General features: G+C 44.1%; 1 protein-coding gene across 2 annotated transcripts; it reads left to right on the top strand.

Moving 5' to 3' along the window:
• Positions 1–2,501: 2,501 nt before the first annotated feature.
• CARD19 (caspase recruitment domain family member 19) lies at positions 2,502–15,928 on the top strand. Of its 2 annotated transcripts, none has more exons than XM_071440125.1 (6): positions 2,502–2,634; positions 5,369–5,511; positions 7,377–7,530; positions 10,933–10,992; positions 12,581–12,652; positions 13,365–15,928. In XM_071440125.1, the coding sequence occupies exons 1-6, from the start codon at positions 2,628–2,630 to the stop codon at positions 13,475–13,477; spliced, it is 549 nt and encodes a 182-aa protein (XP_071296226.1). In that variant the 5' UTR covers positions 2,502–2,627; the 3' UTR covers positions 13,478–15,928. The 2 variants fall into 2 exon arrangements, with proteins under 2 accessions (XP_071296226.1, XP_071296227.1); XM_071440126.1 differs by lacking the exon at positions 2,502–2,634 and adding an exon at positions 2,965–3,105.
• Positions 15,929–17,684: the final 1,756 nt, after the last annotated feature.

The following is a 17,684-nucleotide window of genomic DNA, read 5'->3' as shown; positions in this document are numbered from 1 at the left end:
TTCGCTTCTCCCAGTTGCCCGTGACCTCCGCTTATCCCATCAAGGAGAATTGCACTGCGGCCGCCCCGCGTGGGACGTGTGCCGGGCACGGCACACACCCACCCTAAAACCGATGGATGATGTTCTACAGAAGCTGTAAGTGCACATTTGTAGCGAGGAATTTGGGCAAAACAAGGGTCTGAAAGGTGCAAATCTGTGGGAACAGGAGTTCAGAGACAGAGGGGCAGTGGCTCTGACGGGAGTGGCCAAACCCGTCACTGCCTTCACGTTTTCCCCCTTCTTAGAGCTTCTTTTTGTAAATTATTGACTGAAACTTACTGAAGGGAGCCTAGTGCGCTATCTGACCTTGTTAAGAAATACTTGATTGTATTTTCTTAAGCACAAAGAAAGACTGTTAGAGGAACTGCTTGCGCTATATAGATTTAATTTGTTGCTAAAGAGATTCAGTCCTCTGGCGGTGGGAAAACAACAAAGCGTATTGTGATCCAACAGTTAACAGATAAAACACTACATGATAATGTTGCCAGGACAAGGGTGTTATTTAGTAAGTAAAATAGTTCACTTAAATAAACAAATCGGTCGCTTTAGCGGGGGGGAAACAGTACTGGCTTTTGAGATTAGCTAAGCAGGAAATCAGTCTGCTGGGAAAAAAAACGTTGTGCAGGTCACTTCGCATGGCCACTAAATGCGGAGGCAGAACTCTGAAATGAATTAGAGTTTTGGAAGGGCACTGGGCTCTGTCAGGCAGCGGGGGTTCGCGGCGTGCCGCTCTCTCCGCAGCGGGGTGAGGGACGCGTTTCTCCCCTCGCGGTTCGCGATGCGGCTTCCCCCACCCGGCTGCGCGCTGTGGCTGTCACGGGTTGTGACTGTCACCATGGGAGGGCGTTCGGGACCAGCCCCAGCCTGGTCCTTCCCTCCCTAGGAGCACGGGCACGGCGGCGGCCTCTGCTGTGGACGTGTGGCTCCGCCAGGATCTGTCTGTGCAAAGCGAACCTGACAGCGATCCTGCTGCAGAGGTCTTGCGTGCCACCGGCATGAGGAGGAGATATGTTTAACCTCTGCTTCTTGTGTATTTGTCTGAGTTTGCAGGACAAAAATATCTCCAGGCAGTGTGGCACTGTATATCGCAGCATTCCTGAGGGATTGATTTTCGTTTCCACTTCACTCACTGTGCTTTGAATCACTGTGTGCTGAAAAACATTTAGATTTATATTAGAGATTTCAGTCTATATCGCACTAAGATGACCAGGTTTTCTGTTTAGTGGTTTAGATTCTAGTAGTTTCAAAAGTTCTAAAAGATTTTAAATTTAAAACTTCTAAAATTTCTAAAAGCTTCCAGGGAAACTTTTTAGTAGAGCACAAAATGCAGTGAATTCACAGAGGTATAAAGGGGTCATAAAAACAAATCCTCAGCATGGCATTCTCCCACTGCTTCTTAGTATTAGGCAACCCCTCTTGCTGTAATGTTTTAATATGCATATGGAAGTGAATTGTAGAATACAAGAATGGTTTGGATTGGAAGGGACCTTAAAGATAATTTTGTTCCAAACCCCTGCCATGGGGAGGGGCGCTTTCCACTGTGCCAGGTAGCTCAGCCCCATCCAAAATGATGTTAAAATATATCACAAAAGGAATTACAAAATTCCAAGTTACTTTTCACAAGATTTCTGTTTCTTTACTTAAATACATTGCCAAAAATCACACCAATGCAGGTGTGATCAAGGTCTCCATGTGCAATAATAATAATAATAATTTTAAAATGTATTTTCATGCTGTTAGGAAGATCTGGATTCCGGAGGGTAAATAGGATAAACTCAGGATGTATATACTCTACTAATCTTCTCAAGGATATGCACCCTGAATGTCACAGCAATTGACAATGCTTCAATCCTCTGCAGCATTTATCCCTAGCAAGGCATATTCTCTTCCATTCCTTGCTAGGTAATTAATTGTTGATGAAATTTGGGACAAATAGCAGGTTTTACATCCACAGATTTGCTTGTACTTTTTCACTCATAAAGTTAACTATCCCAACTAATTACATGCTTCACTGAAATTCTTTCTATGAGAGAAATTGTCCCTGCTCCTTGGGCTTGAGTCATTACCTGCCCAATGTACCTTACGTGTCCAGCTGCACTTAAATGCGTGTTGTGCTGCAGCACAAGGAAAATATAAATTCTACATGGATGTTGTGAAGATGTAGACATGGTATTTTGGACACTGTAATTTCTTCTGGAAAAGGAAATCGCGGCTTTACCAATCATGCATTAATTGTTTAAAAACTTGTGGCTGTGCAAGTGTAAATTTATGCTTCTACACGGGACGGGCTGGTGAGCACAGACATTTGAAGAAATGTTTTTACCTCGGAGGTCAAGGTGATGGGAACGCCGATGTGGCCTACGGGGGGGGCTCAGGGGGGACCTGCCCCGGTACCACCCCGGCTGCCCCCAGCCCTGCGCTCCGCTTCCCCCGCTCCGCGCTTCCCCCGCCGCCTCCGGGCCCGGGAGGCGGTGCCCTGCGCCGGCCGTCCCACCCCGCCCCGCCCCGTCCCGGCCCGGCCTGGCAGGAAGGCCGAAGGCCGCCGTGCGAAGGCCGCAGCCCGCGGGCCGGGCGGGGCCGGGGCTGCCATGGCCGGTGAGTGCGGGACGGGCAGGGTCCGGGGATCCTCGGCGGCTTGGTGAGCGCCGCTGCGCTCCCAGGCCCGGCCGGAGCCTCCGGGGCCGCAGCGCCGATGTCGCGGTGTCCCCGCGCCCCGCAGCGGTCCCGCCAGCGCGGTGGCCCCGGCGGTTCGGTGCGCGGCCGCGGCCCGGCCGTGGGTCGGGCTGACCGCCCCGGGGCATGGCCCGGCCCGGCCCGGCCCGGGCAGCGCTGCTGGGCCTCGCACGGGCGGGCCGTGGGACGGTGGGCGGGGCGGGGCCGGGCGCGGGGCTCGTGGCAGCAGGGGCGTGCGGAGCCCCAGCCTGGCGTGTCCGGTGTAGCCGGGCAGTGCCACGTTTCACACCCTGGCACACTGGCTGCCTGTTGTGTGGCAGCGAAGTCTGCTGTTTACTCTTAGCCTCCATCCAGCTCGCTGGTACTGTGCCTCTACACCTGGGGAGCACACAGGTTAGTTTTCCTGGTGACTCCGATTGTTTTAGCCGTCTTTTGGAGCTTGGAGGATTGAGACTGTGTGTAACCTAATGTCGCACTCTAGTATCAAATACTTTTTAATATTTTGCTCACTGCAGTTGTTGAAGTCTACAATTCCCTGATGGGTGGGTGTAGCCAGGTGGGTGTCAGTCTTCTCCCAAGCACCAAGTGACAGGATGAGAGTTAACAGTCTCAGGTTGCACACGGGGAAGTTTAGGTTGGATGTTAAGGAAAATTTGTTCATTGAAAGGATTGCCCAGGCCTGGTATGGGTTGCCCATGCCTGGTACAGGCTGCCCAGGGCAGTGGTGGAGTCATCGTCCCTGGAAATGTTCAAGAAACAAATGGATGTGACACTCCATGACTCCATGGTTTAGTGCTGAACATGTTGATGATACTGGATTAATGGTTGGACTCAAAAGTCTTAAGGTTGTTTTCCAGCCTAAATGATTCTGTGATTCTCTTCACTTGCTGTCAGAGTCCCTTGACTTCTGGTAACTTGCCAGTAGCACATGGCAGTGGGCGACAGTAGCAGAGGAGGGTGGCATCTTGTTTTTCACCTCTGTCATCCTTTCAGCCCAGAGGAACAGACCAGTTGCTCTTCATGAGTGCATTTGGTAACCAGTGCCATCTGATCTTCTCAAGAACATTTCTCTGCAGCCAGTCTTCTTAAATCCTTGCCATTCCTTTCTTGTGATCTTGAAAGGGAAGAGGCAAAACTAAATTAGTGTTAAGCTAACATTTTGTTGAGAGAGTCTTTTTCCTCTTTCCTGAAATGCTTCTGAAAGGAGTTCTTACGGACACGTACAAATGGTTTGATCATCAGATCCAAACCTTCCAGGTTTTAGTTGCCAGCTTTTTTGTATATTTATGAAAATCACCCAGGAATTTTACAGGAAGTAGCAACTCGTGTTTGCACTGCACAGCAGACACCACTGAGCTTTCTGGAATGGATATTTGCAAGTTCAAGAGAACATCAGAGGGCTGCACTGGTTTTCATGTCTGTTGTATTTAAATTTATCTCCTTAATGATCCTGTTTGTTTGCTTGATAAACTTAAGACGGCTTTTAAGGGGAAAACAAACCAAAGATGAAACCATAATAAAGATACAGTGATGTCAGAGACAGTGTCCAGAGTCCTTATGTAAATATTGTTGGACTTATTAATTAGGAGTGTGTACCTGCCTGACTAAAGGTGATTGGAAGCTCCCAGGGCCTGGGTGTGGATGAGTGCTTGCATGTTGCAGCGGGGCAGGGAAGGGCTGGTCTCGGCCTACAAATTTGCAATGCAGCTGTATTTATTAATTTACTGTGATAAATATGAAGTGGCAGTGCAACTCCTTAGGGCCCTGTGGCTTTATCCAGAAAGGCAGTGAAAGTAGATCATGAAGAAATGTAGGCAGGGGATGGTGAAAAAATCCTGTTTGATGTTTCTTGTACAGAAAGCAACATGAGGGTTTTATGCTAAAAATAGTTAAGCAGAAACAAAATTACAAAGGGGTTTTTAGCAACCAATGTAACTTGAAAGTTCTAGTTTGTGTTGTGCCAGTGGCGCTAGTGACAGCTTTCAGGAGCCACACACCTCAGCACAGGCATATAAAGCAGAGTGCTTTATATGGGTTTGTCCAGCGTTCTGGCTGCTGCCAGGGTCTGGCATATCCCTTCCTCTGTTGGGAATTGTGTCTGACAAACTCCCTGTTTGAAGAACTTAAGAAAGGGTGTCCCTGATGTTTTTTTCTGCAGGTGCTCTAGCAGACAGTCTGGCACCTTATGGTCATGTATGATAAGTTTTTTTATGAGGCTTATTATTTCCAAGAGCAGAATGAGAGCGTCCCATTGGATGGGAGAAGCATCTTGCAGGTGCCTTAAATGTCATAATCTGATTTCATAAGTGATAGAGTATTTATCTGCAGTAATTCATTAACTTTAAGGCTGTGTTTGATTAAATATCCTTCAGCGCTTGACTTCTAAATGATTTATAGCCTTCTCCCTTTGGAAGGAGAGAGGCAGTAGAAGTGACCAGCCAGAAGTTCTGATTTGTGTAATTTCAAGTGGATGAGTCTTTGAAAGCACATGGCAGTGTTATGTTTCCCTAACAGATAGTTCAGCTTGCTAATATTAGGTGGTGGTGATAATTTTATTTTAGCTATTTAATCACTGGTAGTAAAATGAAATGTATGGAATTTAAAAATGGCTTATTAATTAATTGCATTGGTTTCTTCTGTGTTATTTTATCTTTAGATCAGTCGTATTGTCATCGGCTGCAGTATGACATGTATTTCCTTACAAGCACTAGCCGACTGAATGAGCAAGTGGTTGATAAAATAGTTCTTCAGCTCAACAGAGTCTATCCCCAAATTCTTACCAATGAAGAAGCAGAAAAGGTAATTTGAGGAGTTTTGCTGTGTCTCTGACTGCTGTATTGCTTCTGCGGGTCACTACCCCAGCTGCCCTCTTCCTGACACAACTCTTGGTGCCACATGCAGCCAGCCTGCCTCACCTCCTGCTTGCTGACTACTTATGTCTGGCATCTCATGTAAGAGGAGCAGTCACAGGGCTGGCATGTTCCCTGTGCCAAGTGGTCATGGGAGAGAATGCTCTCTTCAGCAGCAGTTTAATGCCACCGTCCCTGCCATGATCAGGGGCACACAGTCACGCAGCCAGTCCTTGGGCAGGAGGGCACCCATCCTGTGACCACATGCCTGACATGCCTGTCTCCTCCCACGAGGTGCTGTGGAGTGGCACACAAGATGATCTGTGCTGCATCCATCTCTGCCCACAAAATCATCTATATTAGCTCAATCAGTTTTGGTAACGAATTAATAATTTTAAGTATTGGTAGAGAAGTGGGGGGTTTTAGTCCCATTAGTAAGTGTGGAGCTGTGGGAAGTGGGTGGAGTTAATAATATCTTGCAGTGGTGCCACCATGTATGGAGGAAGGCCACCCTCCCTGATGTGAAACTTTCAAAAATGAGTAGCTCTTTCTAGGGAGAAAAAGCTTCTAATCCTGTGTGGAGACAAAATAAAAGTCAGCTAAGAGCTTCCACAATACTACTTACAATAGTTTGTACTTACCCTCTGCTGGCTTCATGTCTGCAAAGAGTTTTGGTATATCAGTATTTGAACATGAGGAAAAATAGGTCCAATTCTATCAGAATCAAACTTCATGGAGACAAATAGTGTTTTGTGGTGTAGAGCAGAGCTAGATCATTTACTGAGCCAGTCTTGCCACTTCCCTCAAGAGTTTCAAAATAAACCCATAAAGAATCTGAAACATGATTTGTGACTTCTGCACTTAGGCAGAAATGAACTGCTTTTTAATAGATTCAGGCAAGTTTGTGTCAACTCTATTGAATGTTTAGGAAGCTTATAATCTCAGCTGTATCTGGAAGACCCTGTGGGAATTTTGTCAGAATAAGGAGTATTGTGTAAAATCTGTGGCATTCTTGTCCCCCTCAAGCAGCAATTGTTCCCAACTCAGTATGCCTCAAAGGTTTTCCACTGTGCTGCTATGAAATATGGTGTTTTGCTGAGAATGGCTTTGGATTTTTTTTGAAATAAACTGAGAATGGTTTGAAGTGTAAAGCTAGAGATGCATTTTCCTTCTCTTTGTAAGGTCTGCTAATACTCATCACATTTAGCACTACAGAAAAAATGTATTTCCCACTGCAACTGTTTGCCAACCTGAGTAATGGGAATTTGTGCCTGTCGAAGTGGGTGTACAGCAGTTAATTGGCTGGAAACAATAAAAAACCATGAAATATGAAATCTTGGGATGATGAACACTCCAGTACTGGGACTAGGATAAGCAGTATAAAGTGCCTTTTAGGGGATCCTTACTAGGCAGCTAAGGGCAAACTTGAAAAAATCAAACTTTATTTCAAATTATAAGATTTGCTGAAATATTCTATCTACAGCTGCCAGAATTAAACTGTACAATAGCAAGTACCATCGCAGCTTGGATGCAGGGAAGATGTCAAATGCAGAGTGTCTTTCACTTGATTGGGACAGAAAAAAGGAGGAGAGGCAGAGACAATATGCTCTTCATCAGACTCTGCTGACCACATGGAGCTCAGGGCTGTGCACTGCATGTATGTCCTTTTTAGGTTTCCCTTTTTGGCCCATTCTTTTAGTAAATATCAAAGAAGCTCTATAAAGAAGCTACATAACTGGCATAGTGATGTAAAATTGATATTTTAATCTGTCTTCTGTTTTAATCTCTTGTCTGATGAGCACTTTTCTCTTGCAGTTCAGGAACCCAAAGGCATCACTCCATACCAGGCTTTCAGATCTGTTAAAACACCTCCAAAAGAAAGGAGACAGACACTGTCAGGAGTTTTACAGGGCTCTGCAGATCAATGCTGAACAGCTGTATAATGACCTGCCAAGCAGGAAAATCTTGAGTAAGTTGACTTGTAAGTTGATTGAGTTGAGGATTTCCTCACCAGTGTATTACAAAACCTAATTTCAGATGTAGTGTAGGTCATTTAAACAACCTAAACAGATTATAAATAATACAAATAAAGAAGTTACTTAAATAATTTTTGGGGTGTACCTTAATTCCTTCTGACTTGAGTTTTCCAAAAGCTGTAAGGGGATTTTGTAATGTAAAATTGTAATTTCCTTCATTTTGTCTTTCATTTTGAAAGAAGTAATTTGTATCTACCCTGCACAAACTGGTGGAGGACCATTTTCTTGCCTGCATGGGGAGGCTGCAGAGTTACCCCACATCCATACCTGAACCCTTTTGAACTGGGGAAGTCTGGGCCCATCCTGCCTCAGAATCTCAGATGAGCCCCAGTCCCAACTGACTGAGCCTCCCAGCAACTTGAAGGCAGTGCTTTGATCTGATGTTCACCTTGCAGAAGTTGTGCACTTTGGAGAACAGGCTCTTCAATCAAATTGTCTTGGATCTATCATTTTTATTTTGGTAGAGGTCAAGAAACAAGTTTTTCTACCAGGCTGAGTAGCAGTTAGCAGACAGCCTTTATGAATTAAGAGCAGTTTGAGAAGTCTTGGTGTAATCACTAAGAAGAAAAATTTTAAGACTGTTTTGATGTTTAAGAGTTAAAGCTTTTTAAATATTCAATAGCATATTCCACAAGCCATTTTTGAAAATGTATCTTTACAAGGAGACTTGGATAGGGTCTGTGGGATGTTTTCACCTTTAGCTAGAGCAGAAATGTGCTCATCCTTGCACATGATTTATGTGGTGACTCTGCGCTTTCCTCAGGTAGCCATGAGTAGGCAGGGTGAGGGTTTCTCATGTTCAGACTCTGCATAGCAAATACCTGTGCTAGAAGTGCTTCACGTTAAACATACAGCTCCTTGTGGCACTCAAAAACAGTTTTGCTGCTGCTGCAAACTGCTGACTTCAGTAAACATGAAAAGTCATTAAATTCTCTGTTATCTTGGTACACTCTTTTATGTTACCATCCTCAGAAGGATAAGGATAATTTAAAGAACTGAGTTAAAACTTTACTGTGTGCTGAGATTCGGCAGTTTCTTTCTGTTGACCTAAGAAATAAATATTTAGATGATTGTGTTAATATGCTTGCTCCTTCTTAGAGTTCTGTAATTAAAACAAATGTCTGCATTCTGGATTGAATGGTCAAGAAACATCTGTGCAGCTTTTTAAGCTGAAACTGCAAACACCTTTATGCTTCAGGAAAAGCTCCTTCTGTCAATATGAGGAGTAACTTTTCATTTAAATGAACTTGGACATTTTCAATATCAAAGGCATTATCCTTCAGACTTCCAACACGCACAATTTGTTACTTGAATTTTACTTCTTGGAAGTGCTTAAGGGGTGTTACGGGCCAAAATCTATGGGGTCCTGAGCACTCTGGTCAGCGGAGGTGTCCCTGCTCATGGCAGGAGGTTGGTTGGAACTGGGTGGTTTTCAGGGTCCCTTCCAACACAAACCATGCTATCATTCTATAATGCTCTTAGCAGTAGTTGTTAAATTTAGCACAAAGCATTTACAGAACTGCCACTAGAATTTGTAAATATGAAGAACAAGGAGAATCACTAACATGGGGCTTCTAAATGCAGGCTGAGCTGAAACAAGCAGCATTACAAACAGCTGGAGAAATTATCAATGAGGACATAGATGAACCATGGATGGTTCATGGATGAACTCCGTAGTTCTGTAATAGATTACATGCAGCTATACATACTACATATGTATGCATGCTGCATGTAAAGATTTTTTTCAGCAGAGGAAATCCTTTCAAATATTTCTTTTTCATTTTTATGACATCTTTAAAATTCATGCTAGAACAAAATTTCTTTGCCTGAAGTGTAAATTGCCAATGAAGTGTCTGGTAATGTCTGAACATTCCCACTAGAGGGGAGGTAAGGCATATGGTATGGGCAGCCTCAGAGCTGTTGAAGCAAATGGGTGTTTCCAAGGGACTCAGAAAATGTTTTTATTTCTCTCCATGCTGACATAGACTTAAAGGATAAAGGCTTGGATCAGCCCCATGCAGTGATAGAAGTGGCAGAGATTTGCCTGTGCTCTCCTGTGCAGTGTGAGGATTCCTAGTTGGAGTTTCTAGGAAGGACATCAGCTCCTCAAAGGGGCAGGCTGGGTGAGGCTGCTAGGGGCACACCAAGCTTATGGGAGCTTTGCAGCAATCCTTGCTGCTCTGGTGACTCTCAGGCTTCACAGCAAAGGGCACCAGATGCTTCTGTCCTGCTCCAGGGCCATGCCCTGTCCCCTCACAGAGAGGGATATCCTTAGCAGGGGAGATGGATGTTCCCCTGTCGCTGTCTGGGTGGATGTCTGGGTGGACTGGGCAGTTTTCGAGGCACCTCTCCTACATCCTGGTGTCATTGTGAGAGAAGGAGAGCAGGTGAAACCAATCAGTCTTAAATTCTTCCCTATTGACAGCCAGATTCAGAACTCTTAATTTTTTTTCCTTTCCTTTTTTAACCCTCCTAGCCCTTTGACAGTTGGACTTGGTGATCATAGAGGTCTTTTCCAACCTTTATGATTCTGTGATTGCATGACAACAAAAAGCTTTGGCTTTTGGTGTTGCAGATCAGTGATGTGTTAGGAAAAGTCACTCTTCTGCCATGTCTGGTGACAGCTGTGCATCCCCCTTCTGCAGACAGCATAATCTCCACATCTGTGTGGCAAAGGCAGCTCTGAAAGGGTCTTTCTGCACAGATTGGAAACTACTGAACACCTTGTCCTATGGCCAGCCTCCTTTTCTACTAGAATATGCAGAAAGATAGAGGCTGAAATTACTTGTGCCAAATGTTAACATGTAGAACCTACAGAGTTTTAAAGAATGCCTTCAGCTGAGACCTGCATTTAGTAAATAATCTACACCAAGAAGTTCTTTCTATGTGCTTTACCTGCTAAATACATCAATGCCTGGAGATTTGCTCAAGAACAAAGGATGGTGATACATTAAATTATAGAGATGTTTTGATATTAGTGCATCTGTTAACAAAGAGTTTCTATGTATTACAATGAAAACTGCTGGTATTGTGAAGGATTATCTCCTGCTTTCCTAACTTAGGAAAAAAGTGTAATGTTATTTATGTGGTCAGTGCTTAAGCTGATCAGAGGTGGGACTGCAGCTATTTGTAGTTGCATTCAGATGACTCTATGCCTGTGTCTTTTGGTCAGTCCAACTTTAGCAATGGTTTACCATTGGAGGGGTTAATACTTTATGTCAATATTGGATATTTTTCTGAAATACGGTGTTTTGCACCATTTTGCATGTGCTGATTATGTTTGTTTGTTTGCTTGAGCTGAGTACTAACTTTTCATGTATTGCTTTTATTTCTAGAAACCCCAGATCCCACAGAGATAGACACTGACAAGGAGCAATATATGCTAAATGACAGGGGTAAATAAATCATACAGTGTCACCGGATGGAATGGCTTTGCAGATTATGATACAATTTATTATATCATGTAATTTGCACTGTATATAGCAACTACTTTGGCTTATGATGTGTTTAGTGTCACAAGTTAAGTAGAACTAATGGAGGAAAATGTTCTGAGTTACTGTCGAGGAAACCAGTGCCAGGAAATTGAAGAGACTGTAGAATTTAATCAATATTTACAATGGTATTACTTACACTATTACAGCTAAACTCTTAATTTCCTGTGATTTCTTCAATGCCTGAACAGTAAGGTCTATTCATTTTGCATAAAGCCATCAATAACTTTTTGATCTGGCTTTCAATTTTTTTCTTTTTTTTTTAAGCTCTCAGTTTAACTACAAGTCATTTGAAAGCAATGATGGAAAGGCAGGAAAAACTTAAATATATTTTCCTTAGGAAAACATATTAATTAGTTTCACTTTCCTCTGTTCAATGCCAGATCACAGACAAATATTTTTTTCATGGTAGGATATTTTGAAAAGGAAGATCTCAAATAAAGATGAAGAATTCTCACCATTTGTAATGAACTATTGTGTTATTTAAGTTCAGTATTTTATTTAGAGATTTAGATACAATAATGAGAGATTCAAAACACCTTCTGTGAATTATGCCTTTTTTGCAGTTTCCTGAGAAAAAACTGAAATACGTAACAGAAACACTATTTAACTCAATGTATATTTTTGTCTGTGGTGGTGGTGTTTCTGTGAATATTGAACCAAATTGCTGTTCAGAGTTTACACATTGCTGATGCTGTCTGCAGCATAACAGTACAGGATGAACAGAGAAAGTGTTTGGAAATAAGAAAATGAAGGTGTTTGGGGGTTTTTTGTTTGTTTGTTTTTTTGGGGTTTGTTTTGTTTTGTTTTGTTTTTTGGTTGTTTTTTTCTGACCTGGCCTCAGACTAGAGATTGTTTGGCCACTAGCCACCCTCCTTGGGAGGTTACATGCCAAAGAACAACAAAATCTGTGCTCCTTTAGTGTTTCTCCAATGTCCTTGTCCATGCAGTCAGCTCCAGGAATTTGTTGAGGCAGTACACTTGACCTTAAATTGATAGGTGTAGCTTAATTGTATCTACAAGTAGATGTGTAGTTTAATTGTATCTCCGCTTCTAGTGAGATAGTAACTACAAATAGAGTGTTACGTAATAAAGAAGCAGATACAAATCTTAATACTGTTTTGTCAGTGGCTAAGTGTGAATTAGAAAGGTTTTATTGAACATCAGTACTGACCATCACCATTAAACTGTGTGTAATTCCAGGCAGGCAGTTTCCAGGAGGTTTGGTTTGGAAACTTTTCCTTAAATGTCATAGTCTGTAGCTGGTAGGTGAGCAGAGGGGAACAGGGAATGGTGGCAGAGCAACTGTAGTAAAAATTAATTGCAGTCTAATAAATGTGCTTCACAGTACATTAGCTACAGAACATACAGAATTGTGAATATGTTAACTTCATTTGAATATGCTTAATTATGCATATTGTTGATTTGTGAGCTGAGCTAAACCTCTGGTGCCCTGCTCTGTCTCAATGTGTTTTCTTGCCATTTTCTGTAGGCCCAGTGTTTTTCCTGGCGTGTTTCAGCGTGGCTGCAGGACTGGCCCTTTTCTGGTACTGCTGTAACTCAGGTGAGCTTCTCAGGGGCTTCTCCTGCCTGCCTTCCCTCAGCAGGGATGGAACGAGCCGGGCTCCTCATCTGACAGGGCTCCCTAACAGGGTGGGTCAAGGCGTCATCATTCATTAATGAGCTCCGGATACAAATTGCACAGCAAACATGCTGAGGTATAAATAATGGATATTTTGCCTACAGAAGATGCCACCAATAGGGGCACTTTTTAAATGCAGTAGTCATGTGAACTCCTGTTGCTATAGCAATGGGTCATGATTCCCAGCAGTCATGGGACACACCCAAAACCTTCTGGCTCCCACACCCCTTGGGAGCTGGTGGAAGCCTGGCCAGGGCTGGGGGATGCTGGCTGGATTTGCTGAGTTCCAGCAGCTACAGCTGCCCCATGCTGCTGGCTCTGGGTGTTAGCTCTAACTGCCACCTGACAGTCCTACTGGCTCCACACCATCCAGTGCTGTGCTCAGGGGTGAAGCTGCCCCCTTCCCTAATTGATCAATCTCCTCTTCCTGTCTCAGGAAGAGGAGATTGCAGCAATGAATCTGAACAGATTCCTTGTTTACCTCTCTTGGCAGTTGATTTCTACAAATTGAAGGAAATGGGCTTTCCTCTAGAGTTATTTTTAATTGGTTTTTATTTTTTGCAGATGCTGTTTCCTAGATAAAATGAAATCTAACTGCTCACTTTCTCTTTTTCCTCTCATCATTCCGTTTTAGAAACGCAAGTCATAGGAAGAGCCAGGAGAATCTTGGGTTTTTCTCCTATTATCATAGGAAGACATGTTAGAAATATTTGTATGTTGTATTTGGAAGACATGTCAAGAAATTAAGGAAAAGCTGTATCTTTGCTTGTCTGTACAGTACACCAAAGGAAGCCAACAGTGGATAAAAATGTCCTGTACTCATACCAAAGATTTTATTAACTGGCTTAATCAATAATTGCCTTGCCTCCAGATGTATTCGAAATTTCAGCTATAAATGTCCTTCTTTATGGGAATGGACCGTGTATTTTTGTAAATGCTTGAAGTATTTATTGTTTGTATAAAAAATATTTTTATTATAAGCTTTAAAATGATCTCTTAAGTGAGCATGGGTCTGAAGCCATGTTTGCGTATGTGTTTTCTATACTGGAATGAAGGATCACAACTGTTTGAAAAACTCTGGCTTTCCTTTTGTGAGAAGTAATTTAAGAAAAGAACTTAAACACATGCACTCAAAGCCCTTACTAAGAAATGGATCTCCATCTCAGAACTGTTTTGTCTAGGCCCTTTATAATCACTGCCTGAGCTCAGGTGTACTGGCACCTGTAAAAAGTTTATGGGTGCCAGTTCCCTTGATGTGTGCCTTGTATTCATTGTGTCTTCTGATTCCCTGTTGGTGCCTCATCCCAGTCTGCCTTGTTCCCAGTCTGACACAGCTGCTGGCCCTGGTTTGAATGCCCTGGAGCTGTTGCAGGCTGCTTCCCAGCCCATGGGCCGTTCCAGGGAGTGGAATGTCTGACCTGAAGCACTTCAGACTACCAAGAAAATGTTCCAGATTCATTTAGCTTTCCCTTTCCCAGTGAAGTAAAGGGAGACTACAGAGAGACCTGGACACATGGGAGGGCTGGACAATCACCAACTCAGTGAAGTTCTACGAGGGAAAGTACCAGATTGTGCACTTGGGATGGTGCAACCCTGGATGTATGGACAGGCTGGGGAATGAGATGCTAGAGAGCAGCACCATGCAAAGGGACCTGGAAATCCTAGCAGATGGAAAGTTGGATATGAGTCAGCAGTGCCCTGGCAGCCAGGGGGGACATCCCTGTTCTGGGGAGCACCAGGCCCAGCATGGCCAGTTGGGCCAGGGAGGGGATTGTCCCTCTCTGCTCTGCACTGGGGCAGGTTCATCTCGAGTGCTGGGGGCAGTTTGGGCATCACAATATAAGAAAGATATTAAACTACTAGAGAGCTTTGAAAGGACACTTCCAGGGATGGGGCAGCAACAGCTTCTCTGGGCAACCTGTGCCAGGGCTGGGGGAAGAATTCTTTCCCAGTATGGTACAGGAAATTTTACTATGGCTAGGGCTACATTTTCCTCCCTTCCTGAGGTTGCTTGAGATGAGGATATCTCTCAGGGAAAAAAATGATCCAGAATGAGCTATGCCAAGGGTTAGAGCTGGAAGGAGGAAGAAAAAGTGAGTCTGGGTTCATCCTAGTGTTAAAGGACCTAACAGCAAAGAATAGAAAACAATTTGTTCTTTCATTAGTGCCAGTTATTAATATGAACAATGAGTGTCAGGCTGCTTATACAATTGGCATGTGCACAGGCTGGGAGACATTCTTAGAATATTTTTCTTTCAGGAGCTTGCTTCTCTGCAAGCACATCTATGCAGCACATATGGACAGAGATAATTCCATTTTCAGCTCCTGGAGGAAGCACATGTGCACCTGCATGGGAGTCAGGTCCTTTTAGGCAAACAGTGTTACAGACTTGGGAATAAATCAAGCAGGGTCTTGGATGAAGCTGTTTAGCTGCAGAATTCTGGTTTCCCTGGCAAGTCAAGAACAGCTTGGCCTTTGCTGCTGAAACTGTGCTGGTACTGATTTATAAACATGGTTCACACTTTGTGCAGGGAAGTTGTCCTGGCTGGGTTGTAGGTGGTTCCATGCCAAGGGTGGAGACCATCCTGGTGAACACTGTGGCTGCCATGCTGTAGGCAGGAATTGTCCAGGAGCTAAGCAGGTACTGGCCTGAGCCATGGAAATGGTTAAGGCTGAGTACGGGACTGTCTGTGTGCAGAGAGCTGGGAAGCAAAGTGATAGATCCTACAAAGAATTTGCACAATTCTCTTTAAAGCCAGACTGCTATTTAAAGGACTTGGTGAAGGATGATGTGACTGATGAGCTGGAGTGGGAATGGAGTGATGATTCATTCTGGGATGCACTGGGCTGCTTTACAGCTGCTGGATGGAATTGGAAGTTACAAGTGCCTTTGCCAAGACAAAGTTATTCCTTTTGTTTCTTTCAATTGTTGTTATTTTTCTCATATTGTAATAAATTGAAAACATATTTGATCAAAATGTGCCATTGTGGATGCTTTTCCCTGCCATTCTGTGTGCACAGATGTTACTTCATGTTATGCCATGCCTTGGCTGTGCTGGCAAGAATCAATTTGCTGCACTTCACAGGGCCTGTGTCCTGTATTAATTTCTCTGAATTACATCCTTTAGAAATGAATGTATTTCTTTTTTTAATGGGGTGAAGCTGTCAATTAAATTGAAATAAAATCTGGGAGAAGAATGCTGCTGTTTTTCTTGTAGTTAATGCACTGCTCTTCCTTGCAGAAGCACCCCTTGGTTGTGGCTGCTGACTGACCCGTCCTGGGCTCTTGCCTCTCATGGCTAAATTTTTCTGGGTATTTGCACCAGGATTTTTAACATTTTCACCCGATTTCAAAATTGCAGTTTTTCTGCTTAGCTTGTTTAGGGATCTGGAGTTAAACAGGACTCATCAATTCAAAGACTGGGTGTCTTTGGGTGAATCCTTGATTTTGTGTCATTTTGGGAGTTCCAAGGGTCACTGCCCATGAAGCCTTGGAGGTGCACTGGTGCTTGATGTAAAGGGACTTTGACACACAGTTCATTTGAAGTGCTACTTGGGCCCCCCAGAAAGGGACTTCATTTTGTTTCTGGCCTGTTCCTTTGGGTAAGGGGGAACTGCTGGCATGGGTGCCTCTATGAGCAGTGTTGAGCATCCCATCAAAGGAACTTGTTGCTGTAGCAGGATAATCATGGGATCATAGAATTGTTAAGGTTGGAAAAGAGCTCTTAATATAATTGAGGCTGAACCACCACCATGTTCACCATTAAACCATGTCCTAAAGTGCCATATCCACATGTTTTTTTAAACACTTGCAGGAATGGTGATTTCACCACTGTCCTGGGCAGCCCATGCCAGAGCTTGGCATTGGATTCTGTTGAACAGGGCCTGAGTGGTCATGGAGGAGCATCTCTGAGATAACTTCATCAGGAGAAGAGATCCTCTTCATCCTGTGCCCTTCTGTGGACTGACTCCCTGATGAGTGGGAACTGGACTTCCCTCCTTGCCCACTGGTTTGTAGCCCTCTGGGGAGAGGAGCAGCTCTTAGTGGGAGGCTGTGCTTGTGCTGGTGCCTGTGCTGGGCAGCATGCCCCAACCCTCTGCCTCTGCAGGAGCAGCCTTGTGCCAGGTGCCAGGTGAAGGGACCAGAGCAGAGCATCAGGGGCATCACCAAGGTTTGGATATGAGTGAAACAACAGCCTGATGAAACTACAAAATTATAGGATTCAGGAGAGGGGGTAATTTTCTATCTTCATGTCACCCACTGCATAGAGATGTTATTAGAGCCAAATGAAAGAAAGAAATCAGAGGCAGGAGATGAGACAGCTATGCAGCAGCACTGCTCCAGTTAATTCAGTCCCATTGCTTTGGCATAAAAGAACATTTTGGGGGAATCCTGAGCTGCCCTTGCTATTTTGGAACACAGGCCACTTTACACTGTTGTCACAGGGAAACACTTTCTGCCGTGGTGCTGTTGATAAATCTTTAATAACATTGTGTCTAGTAAAGCAAAAACCTTTCAGACTCAGTCTGTGCTTCACAAACTGGTAACAGGTGAAGTCGGGTGCCAGCAGCCAGAGTGCCAGTGCACATGAAACTTGGATCAATCACAGGCGAGACATGTTCTCACAGCATGATTTACAGCAAATCTTCTCCATAGCAAAATATTTCATCACTCTCAGGTGGCTTTTGTTTTCCTTTTTAGCCCTGGATTTAGCTATCCTGGGGGTTTCCTAGTGCTCCAGCCCTGTGGGTGCTGGCCCAAGGCTGCTCTGTGCTGTCCTGAGGTGCCTCAGCATGCCAGCTGCAGGGCTGTGGGGTCCCCGGGGCTGCTCCCTGCTGAACGCTCCACTGCAGCAGAAACAGAGAGAGCTGACGTTGTTTTTCCTCTGTGGGCTCTCAGCTAATTTATTTTAAAAGCTCCCAGTGAAGGCTGGAAAGATGATACCTGTGCCTC

This window comes from Agelaius tricolor, unplaced genomic scaffold (assembly GCF_023055355.1).
Source record: "Agelaius tricolor isolate 1412-34295 unplaced genomic scaffold, bAgeTri1.0.p SCAF_14, whole genome shotgun sequence".
Lineage (NCBI taxonomy): Eukaryota > Metazoa > Chordata > Aves > Passeriformes > Icteridae > Agelaius > Agelaius tricolor.
Note: the sequence above shows the minus strand (reverse complement) of the source record. Positions and strands in the feature narration are given on the sequence as shown.